The 20,463-nt window shown below is 42.3% G+C and overlaps 1 protein-coding gene across 2 annotated transcripts in view; it reads right to left on the reverse strand.

Annotated features, from left to right (window-relative positions):
- Positions 1 to 1,647: 1,647 nt before the first annotated feature.
- The window catches only part of LOC115558705 (nuclear receptor ROR-alpha A), a 91,732-nt gene continuing 72,916 nt past the window's right edge, over positions 1,648 to 20,463 (reverse strand). For both annotated transcript variants that reach the window (XM_030377081.1, XM_030377082.1), the window contains 10 exons: positions 18,180 to 18,265; positions 15,311 to 15,452; positions 14,032 to 14,339; positions 12,253 to 12,445; positions 10,591 to 10,712; positions 9,229 to 9,361; positions 8,605 to 8,712; positions 8,329 to 8,439; positions 7,315 to 7,427; positions 1,648 to 7,000 (listed from right to left, as the gene is read on the reverse strand). In XM_030377081.1, the coding sequence (XP_030232941.1) occupies positions 6,836 to 7,000; positions 7,315 to 7,427; positions 8,329 to 8,439; positions 8,605 to 8,712; positions 9,229 to 9,361; positions 10,591 to 10,712; positions 12,253 to 12,445; positions 14,032 to 14,339; positions 15,311 to 15,452; positions 18,180 to 18,265 (1,481 nt within the window). In that variant the 3' untranslated portion in view covers positions 1,648 to 6,835. The remainder of the gene's footprint in view (positions 7,001 to 7,314; positions 7,428 to 8,328; positions 8,440 to 8,604; positions 8,713 to 9,228; positions 9,362 to 10,590; positions 10,713 to 12,252; positions 12,446 to 14,031; positions 14,340 to 15,310; positions 15,453 to 18,179; positions 18,266 to 20,463) is intronic.

A 20,463-nucleotide genomic window follows, 5' to 3' on the forward strand; every position in this document is an offset into this window, starting at 1 on the left:
AGTACATTATAGTAAACATACATTGACTGCAACACAAGGCCTTCTCTATGTTCTTCAATTCACTGTAATACCGACAACATGCCACTACTAGCTTCCAAGTCAGCTACCCAAAGAACTCTATCTCTCTTTGGTCTGTTGTGGCAAGTACTGTCTTGAAGAGTTTATTACAATCACACTCCCCTGCTAGCCCCCCCCCCCTCGCCTTCACCCCTCACTAATGTTAGAAGACAGAAGCATACAAGTAGGAGAGATCAGTTGAAAGCTAGTGGACGTGATGGGGGGGCGGTCAACACCTAATGTTGAGATGCGGTCAGCTGATTCTGAGAGTTCACAGGAGCCACCACCAGCACACGTTTCTCATGCTCTGTTTCTGGCTAAAAAGTCTTTGCTAACCCAGTGAAAGGCAGACAAGAGAAAGGCATTTCAAGGTCCAAAGGGTTTGGTGAGTGTATCGACATGTCGGATAATTTCAGATAAGGGTTAGGGAGTGAGATAGGGCGAGAGGAAGGGAGAGGGAGGACATCCTTTTTTTAACAGTGTTGTAATCCAGAGTTATGTGTAACTTGGCAAGAACCTGTCTCTTGGCGGGAGATAAGAGGAGGGAAGAGAGGGAACAGACGGAGGGGGTTGTTGGGTGTGGCACCATGACAACATAATCAAACAATTCACCGTGTGGGAAAATACCCTGGAAGGAATGCATGCGCTACAGGAAAAAAAATACTTTCAGAGTGAATAACTTTTATTGTCCTTCTGTCATGCTGGTTTTGAATAGGATGACCTGGAACTGAAATGGTGTTAGTGCCACACACACAGCTTTAGGTGTTGTATTATGTTCACGAAACATTGAAAGGATTAGTTGAATCAGGGACGGAGTGATGAGGACCGTTCTATGGCTGCTTTGATCATACTCAACACAGTGATCAGTGCATGCCATTGTGTTCGGTCATGATGATCTTGCTGACTGTTCCAACCACTCAGGGCGGAGGGGAGTGGTTACATATCGAGTGAGGTCTAGTCATTCAAGAAGTTTGTTCAATGGCTTTGACAGATTATAGGACTTTAAACATTAACTCAGTCCCATCGAAACCTTCTACAAAGATAGGGTTAGGGTTAGGGAGCTATTCCACTCCCGTTTACCATAATGGTACAGGAAATAGACTGCACTACCATGCTTGAGCACTAGAGGGACAGTTCTATACGGTGTATGATGCATGGGGGTTAATGGAGCTAAATGCTGTAAGGTAAGGTGTCCAAACACTCATCCTTCAGACTGGGTCTTTGAGTTTGGAAACTCTTCAGAAGTAGGCCTATGTCATAAAATGGGGCAAATGGCAGGGGGACCCAAGATCTTCTTTAATCTTTAATCACTTGCACATTGATTAAAAACTGTCCTCAGATTTTTCTAGGTTCGATAATGTTGTTGTCAGACACGCGTAAGTGTCTAAACAGGAGCGATTAGAAGACCTACATTATGGGATGCATGATGTAGAAACGTAACACTACTGTGTATTAATAAATGTGTATATTTGGCGCCAACTGCAGGAGAATGTTGTTACTTTGTCAAACCCTGAGCTCATGTATACACATTAGCCTCAACTGACTTTGCAGTAACAAAATAAAGACGACATGTTTTCATCGCAGCATTTCTTATAGGCCGTCTTTTTTATTATGGGATAGCAATATATTTCACACATCAAAAATAGATGTGTCAGGTGCACCTCTGAATAAAGGGGCTTCATTGAACATAATACAATATCCAGAGTAGGATGAAAAGTTCTAAAAGACAACAATACATTTGTAATTCTTCTTTACATATACACAAAGGATTCAAAATACTATAATTTGCATTTCAGTTTGCACAAAGAGCAGGTAAGCTGCTGTATGAACAACATAAATAATTATTTTCTTTTGTTAGAAATAAGACACACTGTTTGAATGTCACAAATCAAAGAACTTTGTGACAATCAAGTGTTTATCACCTATAGAGTTCAGAGTGAAAGGGATAAACCAAGACAGATGACTTCTGTTACACAGAAAGCGTGTGTCTCCCCAGTGACCTCATCTGAGCCTCCAGGTGTTCTGACCATTTAGAAACAGATAATAATATTAAACAATATCAAACAAAGTTGGTATGTTTCTTCATGTTTTTGAGCTGACCAACAGAAAATTGTATTCTTCATTTGGGTAAAAATCCACAGATAATCAGAATATTTAAAATGAAACGCAAACATATATAGATATTCCTAAAAGGCTAACAAATGTAGTCCTTGGCCACTGTTGCTTCCTTCCAAAATACAACTTTATTGTATGTACAATAAAGGGGGCGGGGCTGTTATTTTTCAAGATAATGGTTGACTTTGCCACCCAAATGTCTTTAATGTGATCGGGTTGTTATTTTGACTGGTATTAATTCTGGTGATTCTTTCAGATCCGATAGCAACATCAAAAACTATATTGCATCTTTTATGGGATATATTTTTGACACTACAACCACAACTGTCTTCTACTCATTGCCATGTTGATAAATCAATAATACTATAAGAAAACAATCCAAAACCAAAAGAAACATTCATCTGTTTTTACCATTATTTAATTGGACATCGGAAATCAACAGCTCTAGTTTGTATCCAAATAAGAACTACTTATCACTAACAAACCCAAATAACAGAGAAGAATAGCCCCAAACATGGTACGCTGATACAGGTGCATGCTGGGTAATATGCTCTTCATACAATGATTTTTCTCATCCTTATACGCAAGTAATAATAGCCGCAAAGCAAGAAGCGTGTCAGAGTTGATGAAAAAAAATTGTAACCTAGCACCAAACACATACTCTATTTATCTACATCTAAAAGAGAGCAGTTCATATCTAACATATAGTGTACATTATGGTGCATATCAAATGAACAGATTCAGTAATTTAGGCATCTATAGAAGTACCGTACAGTACGTCATGTCATGCCACATTTCAAACTATAAATAAAAATTAATCATGACAAATTCAACATTGACATTATTGCTTCACATTCAATTATGGCTCAGTTACTTTCATTATTTGTCATAAATATTTTCACTACTCTGCTTTCGATCGTGAGGAGGCATTAGAAGAAATGGTTCTCTTTCTCTTGGCTGGCCCTAATGATCTTACCACTGGTAAGAATGCATGTCATATGGTGTTGCTTACTGTATATATACAGTAAGAGGTCATCTCAACCCCTCTATATACAGTATGTCATGTTCACAACATTGTCTTTTTTTATCAGAATTCACGCGGGGAAGTAAACAAGAAAACGTGTTAATATAATGCAATAGGGGCAAAATTAAATAAAAAATGGCTGTTTTACAAAAAAAAGTTTCTCAACAGTTTGGTCTCAGTTTGTCTACAAGAATACAATGGATAGCGCACACACACAAACACACACACTGGCACACAGACACACAAACACACACACACAGTCAACATGTTTGTCCACTCATTTACACTAAAAGTGACCGTCAGCTAATGGGTGTAACTATTGACCACAAAGTAGAACTGTTGAATGATTCACTGAATAGGTGGTTCTAAAAGTTCCAACTGGGTTTGGTTCTTGAAGCATGTGAATGGTTTTAATAGATTCTGACCAGGTTGTGAATATGGAATGTAGTCCATGTCTTCCACTTGATACACATAGAAAAACTAACAAATGCAAAATTTGGCAAATTATTCATTAATCAGGATTGTTGAATAGTGTAAACAGACTAAACAAAAGGTATGTGTTTTTCCCTGAGTAAAAGGATGAAGTTGGTTGATCAGTGTTAATTACTCTCTCTCTCACACACTCTCACACACACATACACACACACACACACACACACACACACACACACACACACACACACACACACCCACCCACACACACCCACACACATACAATTGGCACACATATACACAGATTGTAAGTATACTACATGATGAAAAGGTATTGCATAGACAACCAAAGGTGATGTGCATGTTCTGTTGAAATAAGAGAAAGACTCATGGGAAAATACATAATTCTGTCTTGTTGACGAGACATTGAACATGCCGAAAACTTTGTCAACTGCATCACCAGCGTTTCCAAGTGTATCATTAAAGCAAATAATATTTTACAATATTACATTATTATGTTAATGAACCATCTAATGCTTGCGCCACGTAACTACAAGCAGGAAAGAGAAACTGTATTGATATAACACACACACACACACACACACACACACACACACACACACACACACACGCACACACGCACACACACAATGTAAATTTAAATGCAACATTCACAGAGACCTTTCCTCTTTGCGTTTAATCTTGTTGGCACATGTGAGATGTTTGAATTCTTATAAAATAAACCTTAAACTTGTGTGTGTGTGTTTGTGTGTGTGTGTGGTTTGAGTGTAGCGAGAAACAGACACGCACACACACACATACACTGTACCCGTAGCATTATATCTGTATAAATAGGCATAATGGGACACAATACAGCAAACACTGACTAAAAGCACATAGGTATCTGACCCTGTTGTCAATTTGGATTCATAAGTTGTCGACTAGACACGATATGCTGCGCTTCACTTTTATAACCACTAGAGCGTGCCATGGAGTCATATAAAAAGGTGTCGTACTTATTGTGGCATGTCTGTCTCTTTTATTGCTTCAAGTGTGTGTCTGGTCCATTGCGGAATAAATATGTCCTTAACCAGCACAGATGCATAAGTGCAGACCCGTTTCAAGCGATGGCTGTCTTTAGTGCAAATTATTAATGGTGCTGCTAGGATGCTGCTCGATGGTAGTTACAAGGGATTGAAGCCATGTTGAAATAATATTTAACACACTTCTTTTAATGGAAATCTTCAGAACAGACGATTTCAGTATCTGGTGGTGTTAATTCAAATGTTCGATACTGCGCCAACATACTGTGACTTGAGATCGATGGAAAGTGCTGAATTAGCCCCTTGATTAGGAAGCATCCTCTAAACAGGTTGTTTAAAAAAATAATTGAACATGGCACCGCTCGTTTTGTGAAGAGAGGCATGAAAATACCCTATGCTGAACATAGCAATGCTTACATGTAGCTCGAACCTCGGTCTTTAGATTCGATCTTGTCCACTTAAGGATTTTGGGATTAGGGCTATTCCCATGCATATTGATTGTCCGTCTGCAACCGAAAATGTTCAATTAGAAAAGTTACCTTCCAAAATAACATCACAGATTTTTTTTAATATGATATAAATGCAAATTGTAAGAGGTGCCACAAAAGGAATACAACTATAATTTAATCTTTCAGAATGAAGTACTTCCTTTTTTATTGCTTTTCATTTTCCAAAAAATGTGTGTCTCACTTAAGAATATAACTTTTCATTTCATCGTCTACTTTCATTGTGCATTTGGTTTAACATGCATTTCATTATTATACAAGACCCTGTTCTATACTACAGCTTGGCTTTCCTCTGTTCTCCAACAGCTTGATCTCTCTGGAGCTCCGCAAAAAGTTGACTTAACCTTTGCTTCTGTTTTTGAGCATTTATCATCTACAGAGACCGTATTACGAAATAATAACGTAATAATACAAAAGAGAGAATGCCTTTTTAAAGGCCACAAAAAAAATCATTTTTTAATATTTTGTTTGATTTGACCTTTGTCCTTAAATGCCTGAGACGTTTGGAGAAATTTGACCAATGACTGGATTGAAAGTAGCCTGGTCCTACCAGACTTTCGTACTTCATTTCATTTGTACAATGAGTCTGGACCTACTCAATTGACAAACGTTAACTCACTTGAAGCCGGGTGACTGTTGAGGTTTAAAACTATTGGATCTGCCGAGTGCCACCCTGGATCTGCCGTAACCAATCGCTCACGTTTGGCCAGGAATCACGTTGCGCGCAGGCTGTAAACAAAACAAACACTGTGCATGAAGACGTCCGTAAACAAGAGCTGACTTTAACGTCATTGTTCTCAGCCACTCCCTCTGTTCGCTGATTGGACGCAGAAAATGTAGATAGAGAAAACCCACTAACATACCGCAGACCCAGACCTAGTACTGAAGGGAAATTCAAATTGAGCGGAAGTACTTAGCCGGGCGGAGCCAGGCTAGATTTAAAGGGTACAGAACATCATTTATAATAAGAAAGTGTGTGTGTGAGAGTGTGTGAGTGAGTTATACTATGATTCCACAAGATCTATGTACTTTTGTCTCTCACACTCCCTCTACCTGTGTGTGTGTGTGTGTGTGTGTGTGTGTGTGTGTGTGTGTGTGTGTGTGTGTGTGTGTGTGTGTGTGTGTGTGTGTGTGTGTGTGTGTGTGTGTGTGTGTGTGTGTGTGTGTGTGTATGCATTAGTGTTTCTACATAAGATAAATGCTGGCTGGGTATGGATGAGTCAAAGTGTTGTAAGGGAAGAGATGTAAGATAAGATGCAATGATGCTTCCATAGTTGTATGTTCATTCTTGTGAGTTAAGAACTGTGGGTGTTCCTAAAATCGATTTGTTTAGAAACGTGGACACCTCAAGACCTTCTGATCCGGTCTGATCAAGCGGTCCGATCCGGTCTGATCCACTTCTCCCCAGGCATGGTGGGAGGGACGACAACGTGGAGTTGATGCGGGATGAACAAACCCCCAACTAGGGTTTGGAGCCTTTCCGTCCCCCCGTCCCCCCTATGCAGGCTGATGTCCCTACTGTAGGCCGTGTCCCAATAACACTGCAGGGCTGTGTCTCAACCGAGTGCCGTAGAGAGTGCCCCCTAACAGAGGGCCGATCGCAACCCGGCCAAAGGTCCACCTCAGAGTGCGGCGTGGGAAACGGTTAGGGAGCAGGTCTAGCTGCTGTCCGCTGGCAGGACCTCAAAGTCTGAGCCAAACAACTCCTTGTAGAGCGGGGGGAAGTGGGCCCTGACGATGTCCGGGTAGACGGCCCGGAAGGCCGACAGCGTCTCTGTGTGCCGGCTGCACAGCCCCCGCAACGTGGACACCTTGCAGATCAACTGGGGGGAGGAGAGGAGAGGAGAGGAGAGGAGAGGAGAGGAGAGGAGAGGAGAAAAGGGGGAGGCGAGATGGTGAGGAAAAAGGGGGTGAGGACAGAGGAGGTAAATATTGGAGAAAGTGATGGTGGTGAGTTGGTAAAGCAGGGGGGTGAATGGACTAATTGATTTGCAAGGACCGAAATAAGTGTGTGTGTGTGTGTGTGTGTGTGTGTGTGTGTGTGTGTGTGTGTGTGTGTGTGTGTGTGTGTGTGTGTGTGTGTGTGTGTGTGTGTGTGTGTGTGTGTGTGTGTGTGTGTGTGTGTGTGTGCATGCACCTTGGTGAGGATTTCCTCTCCCCTCTGGTGTTTCTGCAGCATGTGCTGTAGAGCCAGCTGGGTCTTCTGCTGCAGCTTCTCCACCTTCGACTTCTCCTGCAACCACGAGCGGTCTGCAAACACACACACAAACTCACAAATCATCAAAGTGACTCAAAAGATCCCTCATGCCTTCCTAAGTAAGTAGACATGAAACGTAATGTAATCCAAAAACAGACTAAAAGTATTGCACCAGAACTATATAAAAAATAGTTTTTGAGGTGGTACACCTCAGAATTCTTGTGTGTGGCAGAGGCGAAGGTTTCTCTCAGGGGTGCCTGTATGGGTTTTGGTATTCGGCAGGGATCTATGAGCCGGTAAGATGCATGTAAACCCACTGGTAGCAAATACTTAAATGCATGGTTGTTTTTTTTCCAAACAGATGTTTGGAATAATAAATATTTGAAACCCAAGCCATTTGCTGTGTGCACACAGCCAGCAGCAGTTAAAATATGACATAATATTATATACAATTAGGTCATTAAGCAGACGCTTTTATCCAAAGCGTCTTACATCGGTTAATACACACATTGACACACCGACGGCAGAGTCAACCATGCAAGCTCGTCAGGAGCAGTTAGGGTTAAGTGTCTTGCTCAGGGACACATCGACACTCAGCTAGGAGGAGCTGGGGATCGAACTAGCAACGTCTCGGCTACAAGACTGCTCTACCTCCTGAGCTAAGCCGACCCCAATATATAATTATGATACCCTACAAGCATGAATGTAGATTTTCAAATACACAGATTTTCATCGCATTTTTCTCTACCCTGAAGAGAAGGGCGACACGGAGCCCGATGCCTTCATGAGCAAAGACAGACTCGGGCAAAAACTAGTGAATATATGGTACTCTGTGTTCCATTCACAGCCAGTGGAGCTTCTCTGATCGATTGACATGGACGGGTTGGATTGCATGCCCTTGCCCTGCTACGTGTCAGTACCTGGTATAGCAGGCATCGTGACGGGGAAGTGTACCTGAAGACAGCAGGATGAACGCAGAGAAGAGGGCGAGCTCGTCTTCAGACAAATGCAGAGAACACATGCTCTTGGCAAAGTCGTATGCTGATGTGATCAAGTCATCACAACCTGGTTAAACAAAACACACACACAAACAGCAGCAGCAACTAAGTACGAAGCAAGTTTACAAGATCAGTAAAAGACAGAAATACTTGCTCATCGCACACACACACACACACACACATACACACACACACACACACACACACACACACACACACACACACAGCTCACCTAATACTTTGAAGACCTCTGGGCCGGCGTATTTCCCATCAAAGTAGACGGTGTTGTTCTGCGTGTCGAATGCCCGGCACATTCTGATGAAAACCACCTCTAGAGAGCCTTGCATGGGGAGCATAGTTTGTCTCAGAGCCCCGAGCAACCACTAAACAACAACAACCAGCAATAGTACTCAAAGATGTTGGCCTGTGTAAGCTGTTTGTTGGCAGCATGCATGGTGTATAATTATTTAATCTTAGGTAGGGAACAATGGTTCCCAGAAAATGTGTGAAATTGTTAGATATTGCATCAACATATTAGAAATGAATCTAAGATGATGGTACAGGTTCACATTTCAACCAATAATCTTAATGTGTTCACCCACAACCTCATACAAAGCTTGATACTGTCTGATTGGCTGTTCAGAAGTGACCAACATGTTCATCAAATGGTGACCGATCAAATCGTATTTCATTTCAAAATATGACCTATTCGGTAGCAAGATGCGCTCTGAATTCCCTTTAATCTCAAAGGAATACACACAAGAGGGTAAATAGTTCAAAAGTCAGTGGTGTAAACAAGGTGTTGTGAGCAGGTGTATGATGTCTTGAGAGCCGTTTCGTTTCAAAAGACCCTTACCGGCTTTTAGCAGCACAATCTGGTCGTTCTGGCAGAGCTCCATGAAGCCGTCGATTCGTTTGGCAAACTCCACCACGTACTGGATGGCCTCTGTGATCTTCACGGCACACAGCTGCCACATCACCTCCTTTGGCTTCGAGGGGGAAAACACACCAGCAAACGCATTATACACCCATGTCAGAGACCATTGGCAATCAAATCCCAACTGCCCAATGCAAAGCAGATGCACAATGAACAAATACACTGGCACTTTCAAAATGTGCATCAGGGTGAATATCGTGGTATCATGGTAAGGATCATAGTGAGCGTCTCGGTGATTATCATTGTCATTGTCATGGTGAGTTTTGTGTTGAGTATCATGGTGTTACAGGGAGTATAATGGTTAGTGTCACGGTTTGTGTCATTGTATCATAGTGAGTATCATGGTATCATATTTAGTGTCATGGTGAGTATCATGTTGAATATCGTGGCATTAAAGTGAGCATCATAGTAAGCAGCATGGTGAGTCTCATGGTCTGTATCGTGGTGAATATCACAGTATCATAGTGAGCATCTTGGTGAGCATCATGTCAAGGATCATGAGGAGCCTCATGGCATCAAAGTGAGAACCATTGTTATCATCATGGGGAGCATCATAGTGAGTATCATGGTGATTATCATGGTGAATATCACAGTATCATGGTGAGTATCATGGTGAGTATCATAGTGAATATCACAGTATCATGGTGAGTATCATGGTGAGTATCATGGTGAACATCACAGTATCATGGTGAGTATCATGGTAAATATATCACAGTATCATGGTGAGCATCATGGTGAGTATCACAGTATCATGGTGAGCATCATGGTGAATATCACAGTATCATGGTGAGTATCACAGTATCATGGTGAGTATCACAGTATCATGGTGAGTATCACAGTATCATGGTGAGTATCACAGTATCATGGTGAGCATCATGGTGAATATCACAGTATCATGGTGAGCATCATGGTGAATATCACAGTATCATGGTGAGCATCATGGTGAGCATCACGGTATCATGGTGAGTATCATGGTGAGCATCATGGTGAATATCACAGTATCATGGTGAGCATCATGGTGAGCATCACAGTATCATGGTGAATATCACAGTATCATGGTGAGCATCATGGTGAATATCACAGTATCATGGTGAGCATCATGGTGAATATCACAGTATCATGGTGAGCATCATGGTGAGCATCACAGTATCATGGTGAGTATCACGGTATCATGGTGAGCATCATGGTGAGCATCACGGTATCATGGTGAGTATCAGGGTGAGCATCATGGTGAGTATCACGGTATCATGGTGAGCATCAGGGTATTGCGTTGCACCGTACCTTGCTCTGGTAACACTCCACCTCGTCCTGCAGGAAGGTCTGCCAGGTGCTCTGCTGCAGCTCCTCCTGTAGGTATTGACATGTCTCCATGTGGGATTTGGAGATGTTCTGGGCAAGGTGTTCTGTAGCGCAACACCAGAAAATACAACAGCTCATCACACAGAAGGACACAGAACAAACATGTTTATGTGAGTTGTTGATCTCATGAGTTGAAATATTTTGAAATGTTTACAATATATGAGGACTGCAATTATGGTGACAATTATATTTTTTCTTGGTTTCTTACATGGTTGGATTTGTACAATCTTTTCCAATTTGTAGGCGATGCCTATCTTGTATTTGAATGAATGCAATGCACTTCTCTAATTTAGTCACCTTCATTTCAATAATGAAATGCAGTTGGTCTTTCTTCAAAGTAAGAAAAGTGAACCAATTCCACTTTTAGCTGTTTATGTACCGTGTCCTTTTCCATCTTAAAAGACTCCTGACTTTAACACTTACACTACAAAGTACAAGTAAGCACAAAGTGAATACTTGGAGGAGGTCAAACAATGCATTTTACTGAGCAATAGAATTGGTCAACAAAAACAATGTGTGATTTACATACATACATAAACTATGAAATAAATATAGCTGATATCCTTTCTTTCATGTTTGTGGTAATTCGCTATTGTAGCACAGGCTTTTAATGACTACATAAATATGAATATGTGCAGGAATGAAACCAAGCTTATATATGGGTAAAAATGTAAATATAGTGCATTAATAACGTGTTTTTTTTACAAAGGAAGGCCATTGCAGCAGATCATTACAATAAATGCTTTTCCAAAGAAAAAGAAGAAAGGTAAAATACTCAAGGGAGGCTTAAAAAAAAAAAATCTCCCCCAACGAGAGACCCAGCGCATCCCGATCGGCCCTAATTAACAGAAAACTAATTACCTCACAAGGCATCTAATGAGCTCCGAGATGGGTTCCCAACCTCCTGCTATTTTAAAACGCCTTCTACCACCCGCATCAGCTCTTCCTCTCCCTTTTTCCTATTCTCAATTTCTTATTCTTTTTAATAGTCTTCCTATTATTTCTTCTCCCACCAGTCAATGATGGAGGGGAGTCCTCCCCTGACGCTATAAAAGTCTCCCTCATGGTCTCTCATGGCTGCTCTGGTGGCCTGCGGAGGTCCTTATTCCATTGAGCTCGCTGTTCGATTTCTAGAGAGACTTTGTTTCATACTGAGATTGTTCGTCCTGTCTCCTACATCTTGGAAACCCCCACGATTCTACAAGGTCCACAAGGACTGGGAATTCAGTTGATGGGGCTTTGTTTTGTGCTGATATGCACTGGTGCATTTGGTAATGAAGTAGAATGTACATCTCCCTGTATATCCAGTTTTAATTTTACATACATTTATAATATTTTTTATTTGTTAATTTGTAAATACAAATAATATATAAATATATATTATATGTGTTCTATTTTTATTCTATTGTATTATTTTTTAAGCACAGTAAACACAGAGTATACCACACAAACAATTCACTGCATATCCGGTATGTGTATGTGATAACTAAAAGCCTTGGAATCTGAATCTTTGAATCTTGAATGTACTATTTCCCTGTTACTATGGATTGGCCTTCCTCCAGTCCCAGGCTACTCAAGGCTCACCCAGCTCGTCCATGGACACGGTGGGGGACATGTCCCCGCTGCTGAAGGAGCAGTAGGGGTAGAAGCCGTTGCCCGAACCCAAGTCGCACAGCGGCTCTGGTTTGATCCCGTCGATGTCAAGCCCAGACTGGTCTGGGGACGGCTGGATGTTCAGGTAGAAGCCTTCAGCGCCCCCTCCTCCACTGGAGTCCGTCTGGATGGGGGTTGTATATATATAGATATATATCAGAGCCGACAATGTACCGCAACCATGTAGGGCAATTCAGAATATGAAAATGATTAAAGGTGCAGTACGTAGAATTGAGTGGCATCAGGCGGAACAGACTTATTTATATTTATAATATCATTTTTTATAAATGTTATTATATCAATAATTTATTCTATAAATGGAATAAAATATTTGTGTTTCAGTTTGTGGATAATGATGATGATATGAATTGTTGCATCTGCGTGACATTAAAACAAGGCTTTTATATCCACAATGGATCGGACCACTGCCATGGGGCCCGCCATGTTTCCTCAGAAAAAAATTTGTGTTTTTAATTGAAAAAACTTTCACTTAAAGTGTTCTTTTTGCAGACCACAATGGGCCTAAACAGGCAGTGTTACATATTTTTTGCTTAAGAGACCCATGTCGTAAAGAGCAAGGCCTAATCGTATTGTAAGGCCACCAAGGTGTGGAGACAGTTCAGGTGAACTTCGGCAACCTAACCTCCCACCCCCTTAACTCACTGGGCAGACAGAAAGTATGTGGGCAGTCCAGTTCAGTTGGCAGTATATTTTTAATAGGCATTGTGTAGGATTGTTTTTCTGGTTACGTGCACCTCTCACATTTATAGAACACTTCCAAATTGGAGATTTAAAATATGCTATGAAGGTACAGCGACATCTCCCTAGCTATGGAAATAATTAACAAGCCAAATGCTGTCCTCTAGCCAAGCACTCCTCTCCTCTCCTCCTCTTGCTTTGGAACGGTGAGTCCAGCGTGTGAACAGAGAGCGCTTATTTTGAGGAAACGAGAGAGGAGGAGTTTGGCGCAGAAGTATTTGATTGAGTTTCCGGTGAGGGTTAGGGTTAGGGTTAACGCTCAGACGATTCCAAACATTGGCACAGCACTAGTGCCACCTGTTACACACTACCCCAACAGGAGCCTAAATGTGTGAAGTCGGTGGACCGCCCCTCAAAAAACCGAATGTAGTTTCGATGTGACCTGTAGCCAATTAATTTAAACATTTTTCTTTTGGGGGCTTTTCCCAGCAAATATTGAGAAATGAATAAACATCATCATGTATCTAATTCAATAGAACATTTTGAGTAGGTTGATAGCCCTAACATATATAAATATATACAAGTATAATTATGACCATTAGGACCATGGCCTTGGACCAAGCTATATTGTTAACTCCCTGGTCAACTACATGCCTTCAAGAACACTGTGTTTTTCGGCTGATTGTTTATTAGAGGTTTCCAGCTCAGCCAGAACAATTTCAGGGACACAGCCTTTGTCAATGAGGGCCTAATGTCAATTACGCTTTAAATGTTTCTCTTCAATTTAGCCTTTCACTAGCTTTGACTTCCCTGATACAGGCCGGAAAACTCTTTATTTGAAGCTATGCAATTATTACTATTTATTATGTTCAACTGTTAATCTTAGCATTTAATGACCATTGATGACTTTTACCCGTTTGTATTGCATGTGCACATTTAAGACTAAACAAGAACATTAGAACGAGGGGGGGGGCGCGGGTCGGGGGTCCCTTAATGGACATCAGCACACACCTTGGCCGACCCGCCCTCGGGGGACTGCTGGTCCATGTATCCCCCCAGCTCGTCCGGCAGCTCGCTGAGCCCCGTGGAGGACAGGCTGTAGTGGGGCGACAGGGCGTCGGCCTCACCCAGCATCTGGCTGCTCAGGCTGGGGTGGGAGTGGTGCAGGAGGGGGTTGGATGCGGCTTGGCCCTGCTGCTGCTGCTGCTGCTGCTGCTGCTGCTGCTGCTGCTGCTGCTGCTGCTGCTGCAGGCGGTGCTTCTGCACCTCCGCGTACAAACTGTCCCTCTGCTTCTTGGACATGCGGCCAAACTTCACCGCTGTGGTGCACAGAGAGACAGGGAGTCAATGTGTTAGAGAGAGGGAGGGAGGGAGGGAGGGAGGGAGAGAGAGAGAGAGAGAGAGAGAGAGAGAGAGAGAGAGAGAGAGAGAGAGAGAGAGAGAGAGAGAGAGAGAGAGAGAGAGAGAGAGAGAGAGAGAGAGAGAGAGAGAGAGAGAGAGAGAGAGAGAGAAAGAAAGAAAGAAAGAAAGAAAGAAAGAAAGAAAGAAAGAGAGAGAGAGAGAGAGAGAGAGAGAGAGAGAGAGAGAGAGAGAGAGAGAGAGAGAGAGAGAGAGAGAGAGAGAGAGAGAGTGAGAGAGATGCTAACTTGTAGTGATATAGAGGAGGGCGAGTTTGAGTGACAAATATGCATAAACATGATAAGGACCATATATAAAAACATACATTATAATACAAGCAGAAAATTGTACATATCTTACAATGGAACTGAAATCAAAGTAGAATTACATACACACTATCACTATAATGGCTATCTTTCTACTTTTGCTAGCATGACTATGAGGCATGGGACGACTCGTCGAAAAGGATTGTAGATCTGTCGCAGAAATGAATGATGGGTTAGGTAGGAACGGGGCCAGGCAGGGGAATAGATAGAGGTGATAAGAGAGAGGTAGAGAGAGAAAGATGGGAGGAGGATGAGGAAAAGTGAGGGAAGGAAGTGAGCAAGAGATGAGAATTTAAATAACAGGGTTACCTTGAACCCTCCCAGGGGGACCGTGTTTGCGTGTGTGTGTGTGTGTGTGTGTGTGTGTGTGTGTGTGTGTGTGTGTGTGTGTGTGTGTGTGTGTGTGTGTGTGTGTGTGTGTGTGTGTGTGTTTGCGTGTGTGTGTGTGTGTATGTGTGTTTGCGTGTGTGTGTGTGTGTATGTGTGTTTGCGTGTGTGTGTGTGTGTGTATGTGTGTGTGTTTGAGTGAGTGAGTGAGTGCGTGTGGACATGTGTGCATGTCTCACCGTCTCTGGACATGCCCACCGTGAGGCACTTCTGCAGGCGACAGTGTTGGCAGCGGTTGCGACTCGTCCGGTCGATCACGCAGTTCTTCTGACGGGGGCAGGAGTACGCGGCGTTGCTCTGCTGGCTCCGCCGGAAGAACCCCTGCAGCGCCCGGGAAGGAGAGGGCGGCAGGGCTCAGCAAACTGCTGCTTTCTTCCTTTAAGGCCCAATCCCATTTCTATCCCTTACCCCTTCCCCTTACCCCTCCACCTTGTTTTGAAGGGGTAAGGGGAAGGGGGAAGGGGTAGAAATGGGATTGGGCCTAGATACTATCCCAATACTAGCCCAATCCCATTTCTACCCCTTACCCCTCCAAAACAAGGGGGAGGGGGAAGGGGGAGGGGGAGGGGGTAGAAATGGGATTGGGATTGGGATAGTATCTATTTTATTTTATTGCTTCATTTTATTGTATGTTTGCTTTAGCTTTCTGCTAATTCTTAAATACATTGCACTTTCTATAATGCATTTTCTGAACTCTTTTTATTTTATTTTATCGTTTCATTTTATTGTATGGCGATGTTTCTATGTGCAGCACTTTGAGTCTGCCTCGTGTACGAAGAGTGCTGTATAAATAAAGTTGCTTTGCATTTTTACATTCCACCAAAAAAACTAATATTAACTAATACAACAGGACTTCGTCAGCAGCATAAGAAAATGTCCTGCGGAAAACGTTCAAGTTTGCTTCATGAGATACGTCGGTGCTACGAAACCATGCAGGGGTAGAAGTTAACACTTCAAACGCTGCCTCACTGCTTGAAGATTTGCTAACAGCTGTCACCTCAACAGCTGTCATAACGACAACAGCCATGGCAAAGCCCTGTTTGTCTGGGTTGTATCGAGAAAGTGACTGAAGCTGAACAAGATTTGCATTATTTTTCATAGGCTTGACTGTGTGTGTGTGTGTGTGTGTGTGTGTGTGTGTGTGTGTGTGTGTGTGTGTGTGTGTGTGTGTGTGTGTGTGTGTGTGTAAACATATGAATGTGTTGCATTGCACATTGAGCGGGGGGGGAGGGGGGGGGAGGGGGGGGGAGGGGGGGGAGGATGAGCATCCCAGTCGGAACAAGAAAGATCGCAACCGGCTGACAGAAGCAGGTTCAGCACCATGCACAAGTGTCCTAGCTAGTGAGATGCAGGACTTGCCAGGCCAAGAGTCACCCAATAGCGGCCGAAACCTCCAAGTGTTGCACATCAAGTCTAACAGGAGGGTGGATCAAAACACCTGCAGCTAACATAACTTCTCTGAGGAACAAATCAAATTCTGGGAGGCGACGGCAAAGGGAGAGGCCGATAGGAAGCGGCAAGCCATGACAACCATCAATGTCAGCAATTGTGGCTGAAATGTTTGAAGAAGAGGGGACGAAAGGCTCTGGACACTTTACTCCAAGAAACCAAAGAGCATTGGGGATCCCCACCATCAGGCAGGAGATGTAGGCACTGAAACGCAGTACATGGAGGCAGGAGAGGAGGAAGGTATGAGCAGAATCAGAGTCAGCCAGTTCATAGCGTCGACCTGCTCCCTTGCTACTGATTCTTGAGATTGTGCGCTTCCACTTCTATTTGACCTCACTGTTCTTTTCTCATTCAATCATGCCATATTAATTGACCATCTCAATAACGGACAATTAATCAAAATCAAATACCATTGTCGGTATTTAAGGCACAGCTGTAGCTTGGCTCAAGTCATACCTGAATAACAGAACTGTCTCAATCTCATTATCACTTTCTCTTCAGACCATATTTCCTGTATGGTCTCTTAAGGTTCTATTCTAGGTCCAATAATCTTCTCCATTAACATGCTCCCGCTGGGTAAAATCCTTCAAAAATATTATATTTTAATCCACTGTTATGTAGATGATACAAAACTTCACCCCCCCCTAAGACCTGATGATGATGACACATTATGGAATCGGAAAAACACACCTGCGGAAATCCACTGCTGGATGGCTCAAAACGTTCTTTAATTAAATAACAGCATTTTATTCTGTCGCTGATTCAAGATTATGACTAAAAACATGGGCCAGCTAGCTGTCCTTGTCATACGGTCTGCCAAAAATCTTTGTTTGGTATTTGATTCGGCCCTACAATTTAATAAACAGGTCGGATCAATAGTAATAGACAGTTTCATCCAACTGTGCTCATTCCGTGATGCTTTCTTTTCGTCTCGACTCGATTACTGTAATTCCCTAGACTTGAGCATTATTAAGACTTCCATGTCCTGCTTACAACTCATCCAAAACGCTGCTGTCAGGCTTCTGGCTCTAAGAAGAGGGTCATGATCGGCTCTGTGCCGGCCTCTCTTCACTGGCTCCCCATACGCTGCAGAATCAATTATAAAGTGCTACTGTTTCAGCTTCTTTCAAGCCTTGAATGGTTATCACCTGCTTATTTGTTAGAGCTCCTCTGCTTCCTTCGCCTCGACCTCCAGGGTCTACAGGTCCTCTGACCAAAAGCTTCATTTCGCGTTGGGCAGCGAGGGAGCAAGGAAGAGACGAGCCACGTGTAGTACCACTTATGCAGCAGCAGGGTTGTGTACCAGATGAATGTGGCTCGATAGGGGACATTGAGGGATAAGAAGCTAACCATCTGCAAACAATTTGGGCTCTGATCACCCCCGGCTGGATCCCCTGGAGGAGGGTGTTGGAGGTTGAAACACCCAAACCACCAGATGATTCTAGGTACCTCACTGAAGATGTGTCAAGGAGAGGTATCAGTACATGCATGTTACACTTTCCGGTCGGTTGGTTGGTCACTATGCGACTGTCCGACCATCATTGGTCGGACAGTCGCTGGTGTGTAGATCTAAGCCAGGGATTGACGTAAAGGACTTACTTTACAACCCTCACAGGTGATCACGCCATAGTGGATTCCTGAAGATTTGTCTCCACAGATCTTACAGGGGATTATTTCAATCTGAGCTGTGGGGAGAGAGAGAGGCAGATGGAGAAAGAGAGAGAGAGAAAAAAAAGAAAGAGAAGGAAATGATTATCAGAATTATACGCTTACATCAAAATAATCATCAGCCGGTTCAAAAGACGCATCTCTTCTGTTCATATTGTCCATACTGTTCACACTACACTATCTATATTATGGCATTTATAAACTCTGTACCTTACTGCTTTTTTGCAATTCTGGTAAGACGCTAAGTGCAGTTGTCTCTGTACTTTTACCCTGCCCAGCGACCATAAATCTAAATCTAATCTAAAATCTAAAATCAAATCTCTAAAGCAGTTAAACATGTGGCTCACATGTGGCCCAAGCATGTGGATATTATATCATCCTAGATTTGCAGGACAAGCAATGATAAAGTCTATTAATGATGTAACTCATCCACATTTCTGCTATCATTATTGTGTACAAAGACATATTTTGAGTGTATTTTCGCTTTACTTTCTGTAGTTTAACTGTTTTCAATGTGTATAATTGTATTATTTTACTACTTTCCTGTAATTGCTGCTGTGGAAACAGAATTCTTCATGTGGGATCAATGAATGACTACCTATCTTATCTTATCGGGTTTGAATTGTTGGTTGTTGTGTTTTGTCATTTACGATTTGTGGATCACAGCCCTATGACACATAGAATCCAGTCCATCACAACTATGCATATTGGCAGAATTTGGGTCATTATAAGTGCGGGGCACATACATACATGTTTAACCTAAACCTGCAGTTTCAATACGTTCCCCCGTCCCAATAAAATTCTTGGCACATTTTGGTGTTAGAGTAGAGAAGGGTCTGGAAAGATTTCAACTCAACACATGTAGACCATGGTAGAAATATACATATTAAAATCCCCTTCTGAAAACGCAGTTGCGTAAATGTGACGAAGTAAAAAACCTTGAAGAAAAGCATAACTCTGGCCTTTTAATACCCTACACAATTAGAAGGAGACTATTTAACATTAAGCTGATAAATACCATTTAACGACTTTGGGTAGGGACAGAGGTTAAATATCAGCAAATATCTGAATGCGTAGCCACCCTAAGATAAGAAAAACAAAAACACCAGCTTAATAAAAGCTTCTTCTAATAAATAAATAAATAAATAACTCTAATGATATCATCACATAGGCCAAATACAGTACACAAATGCAAAATACAAATGCTGAATTAAGGGCTGATTATGGTACCACGACCACGCAATGGGGTTAAGGACCCCTTACGTTCTTGCGGACCCTCCTTGCGTCCGACGCAAGGGCCTGATGTGCGGCACACAAAAATGTTAACCTTCCGTCGAGGCGACGCAGCAGCAAGGGCTGTGATTGGTCCGCTTAATAAAACCCGACGCAGAACCATAAAGGTTCACGACTTCATCGAAGCGTCTGCATGGTCATTGCGTTGCGTGAACATGTAACCATAATCAGCCCTTTACTGTGAATGCCCTTCTAGGCCCTGCTTATTTTCAATACAAGGGGGTCAACGATTCGATTCTAAAGCTAATATCGATGCATCTCGATGCAACCATTTTTTTTATGTACATTTCGAAGGATTGCAACTCAGAGTTTGCTAATAACTTCCTACTTTTGTGATGATCATGAAAGACATCAACAGATGAATTAACTTATCTAATATTCTATTAGAGAGAAAGCTTTTTTCACAAATATGACTTTCTATGAACAATGCAATAATCAATGCAGCTTGCATTACAACACAATATGGAAGCATGTAAAAAATAGGTTTCAGCTGTTCTATGTCATTAAAGAAAAAGCTGCTCTTGAATTAGAAGGAGTTCTTGTGTCTGGCTGTGAGTTTGCATGCATGCTAGAGCCCGACCGATATAGAATATTTAAGGCCGATACGATACGAATATTTTGTGATTTAAAAAAACGATATGCCGATATATCGGCCGATATATATATATTAAAAAAAAATCCAGAAACGCGCAACAAAACAAACACATTTCCCTAACATTGGTTATTTGTAGTTATCCTTTAAATCCTTTTCACTCTCAGCTAACCCTTTTTAATATTCATTTATCTGCCATTATAAATGCCGATACCAAATAGTTTGAAAAATGCCTAATATCGGCCGATAATATCGGCCTGCCGATATATCGGTCGGGCTCTAATGTATGCTATGCGTAGGCTGAATCGCAATTGTCAAGACAAATCATAT

This window comes from Gadus morhua, chromosome 14 (genome assembly GCF_902167405.1).
Source record: "Gadus morhua chromosome 14, gadMor3.0, whole genome shotgun sequence".
Taxonomy (NCBI): domain Eukaryota; kingdom Metazoa; phylum Chordata; class Actinopteri; order Gadiformes; family Gadidae; genus Gadus; species Gadus morhua.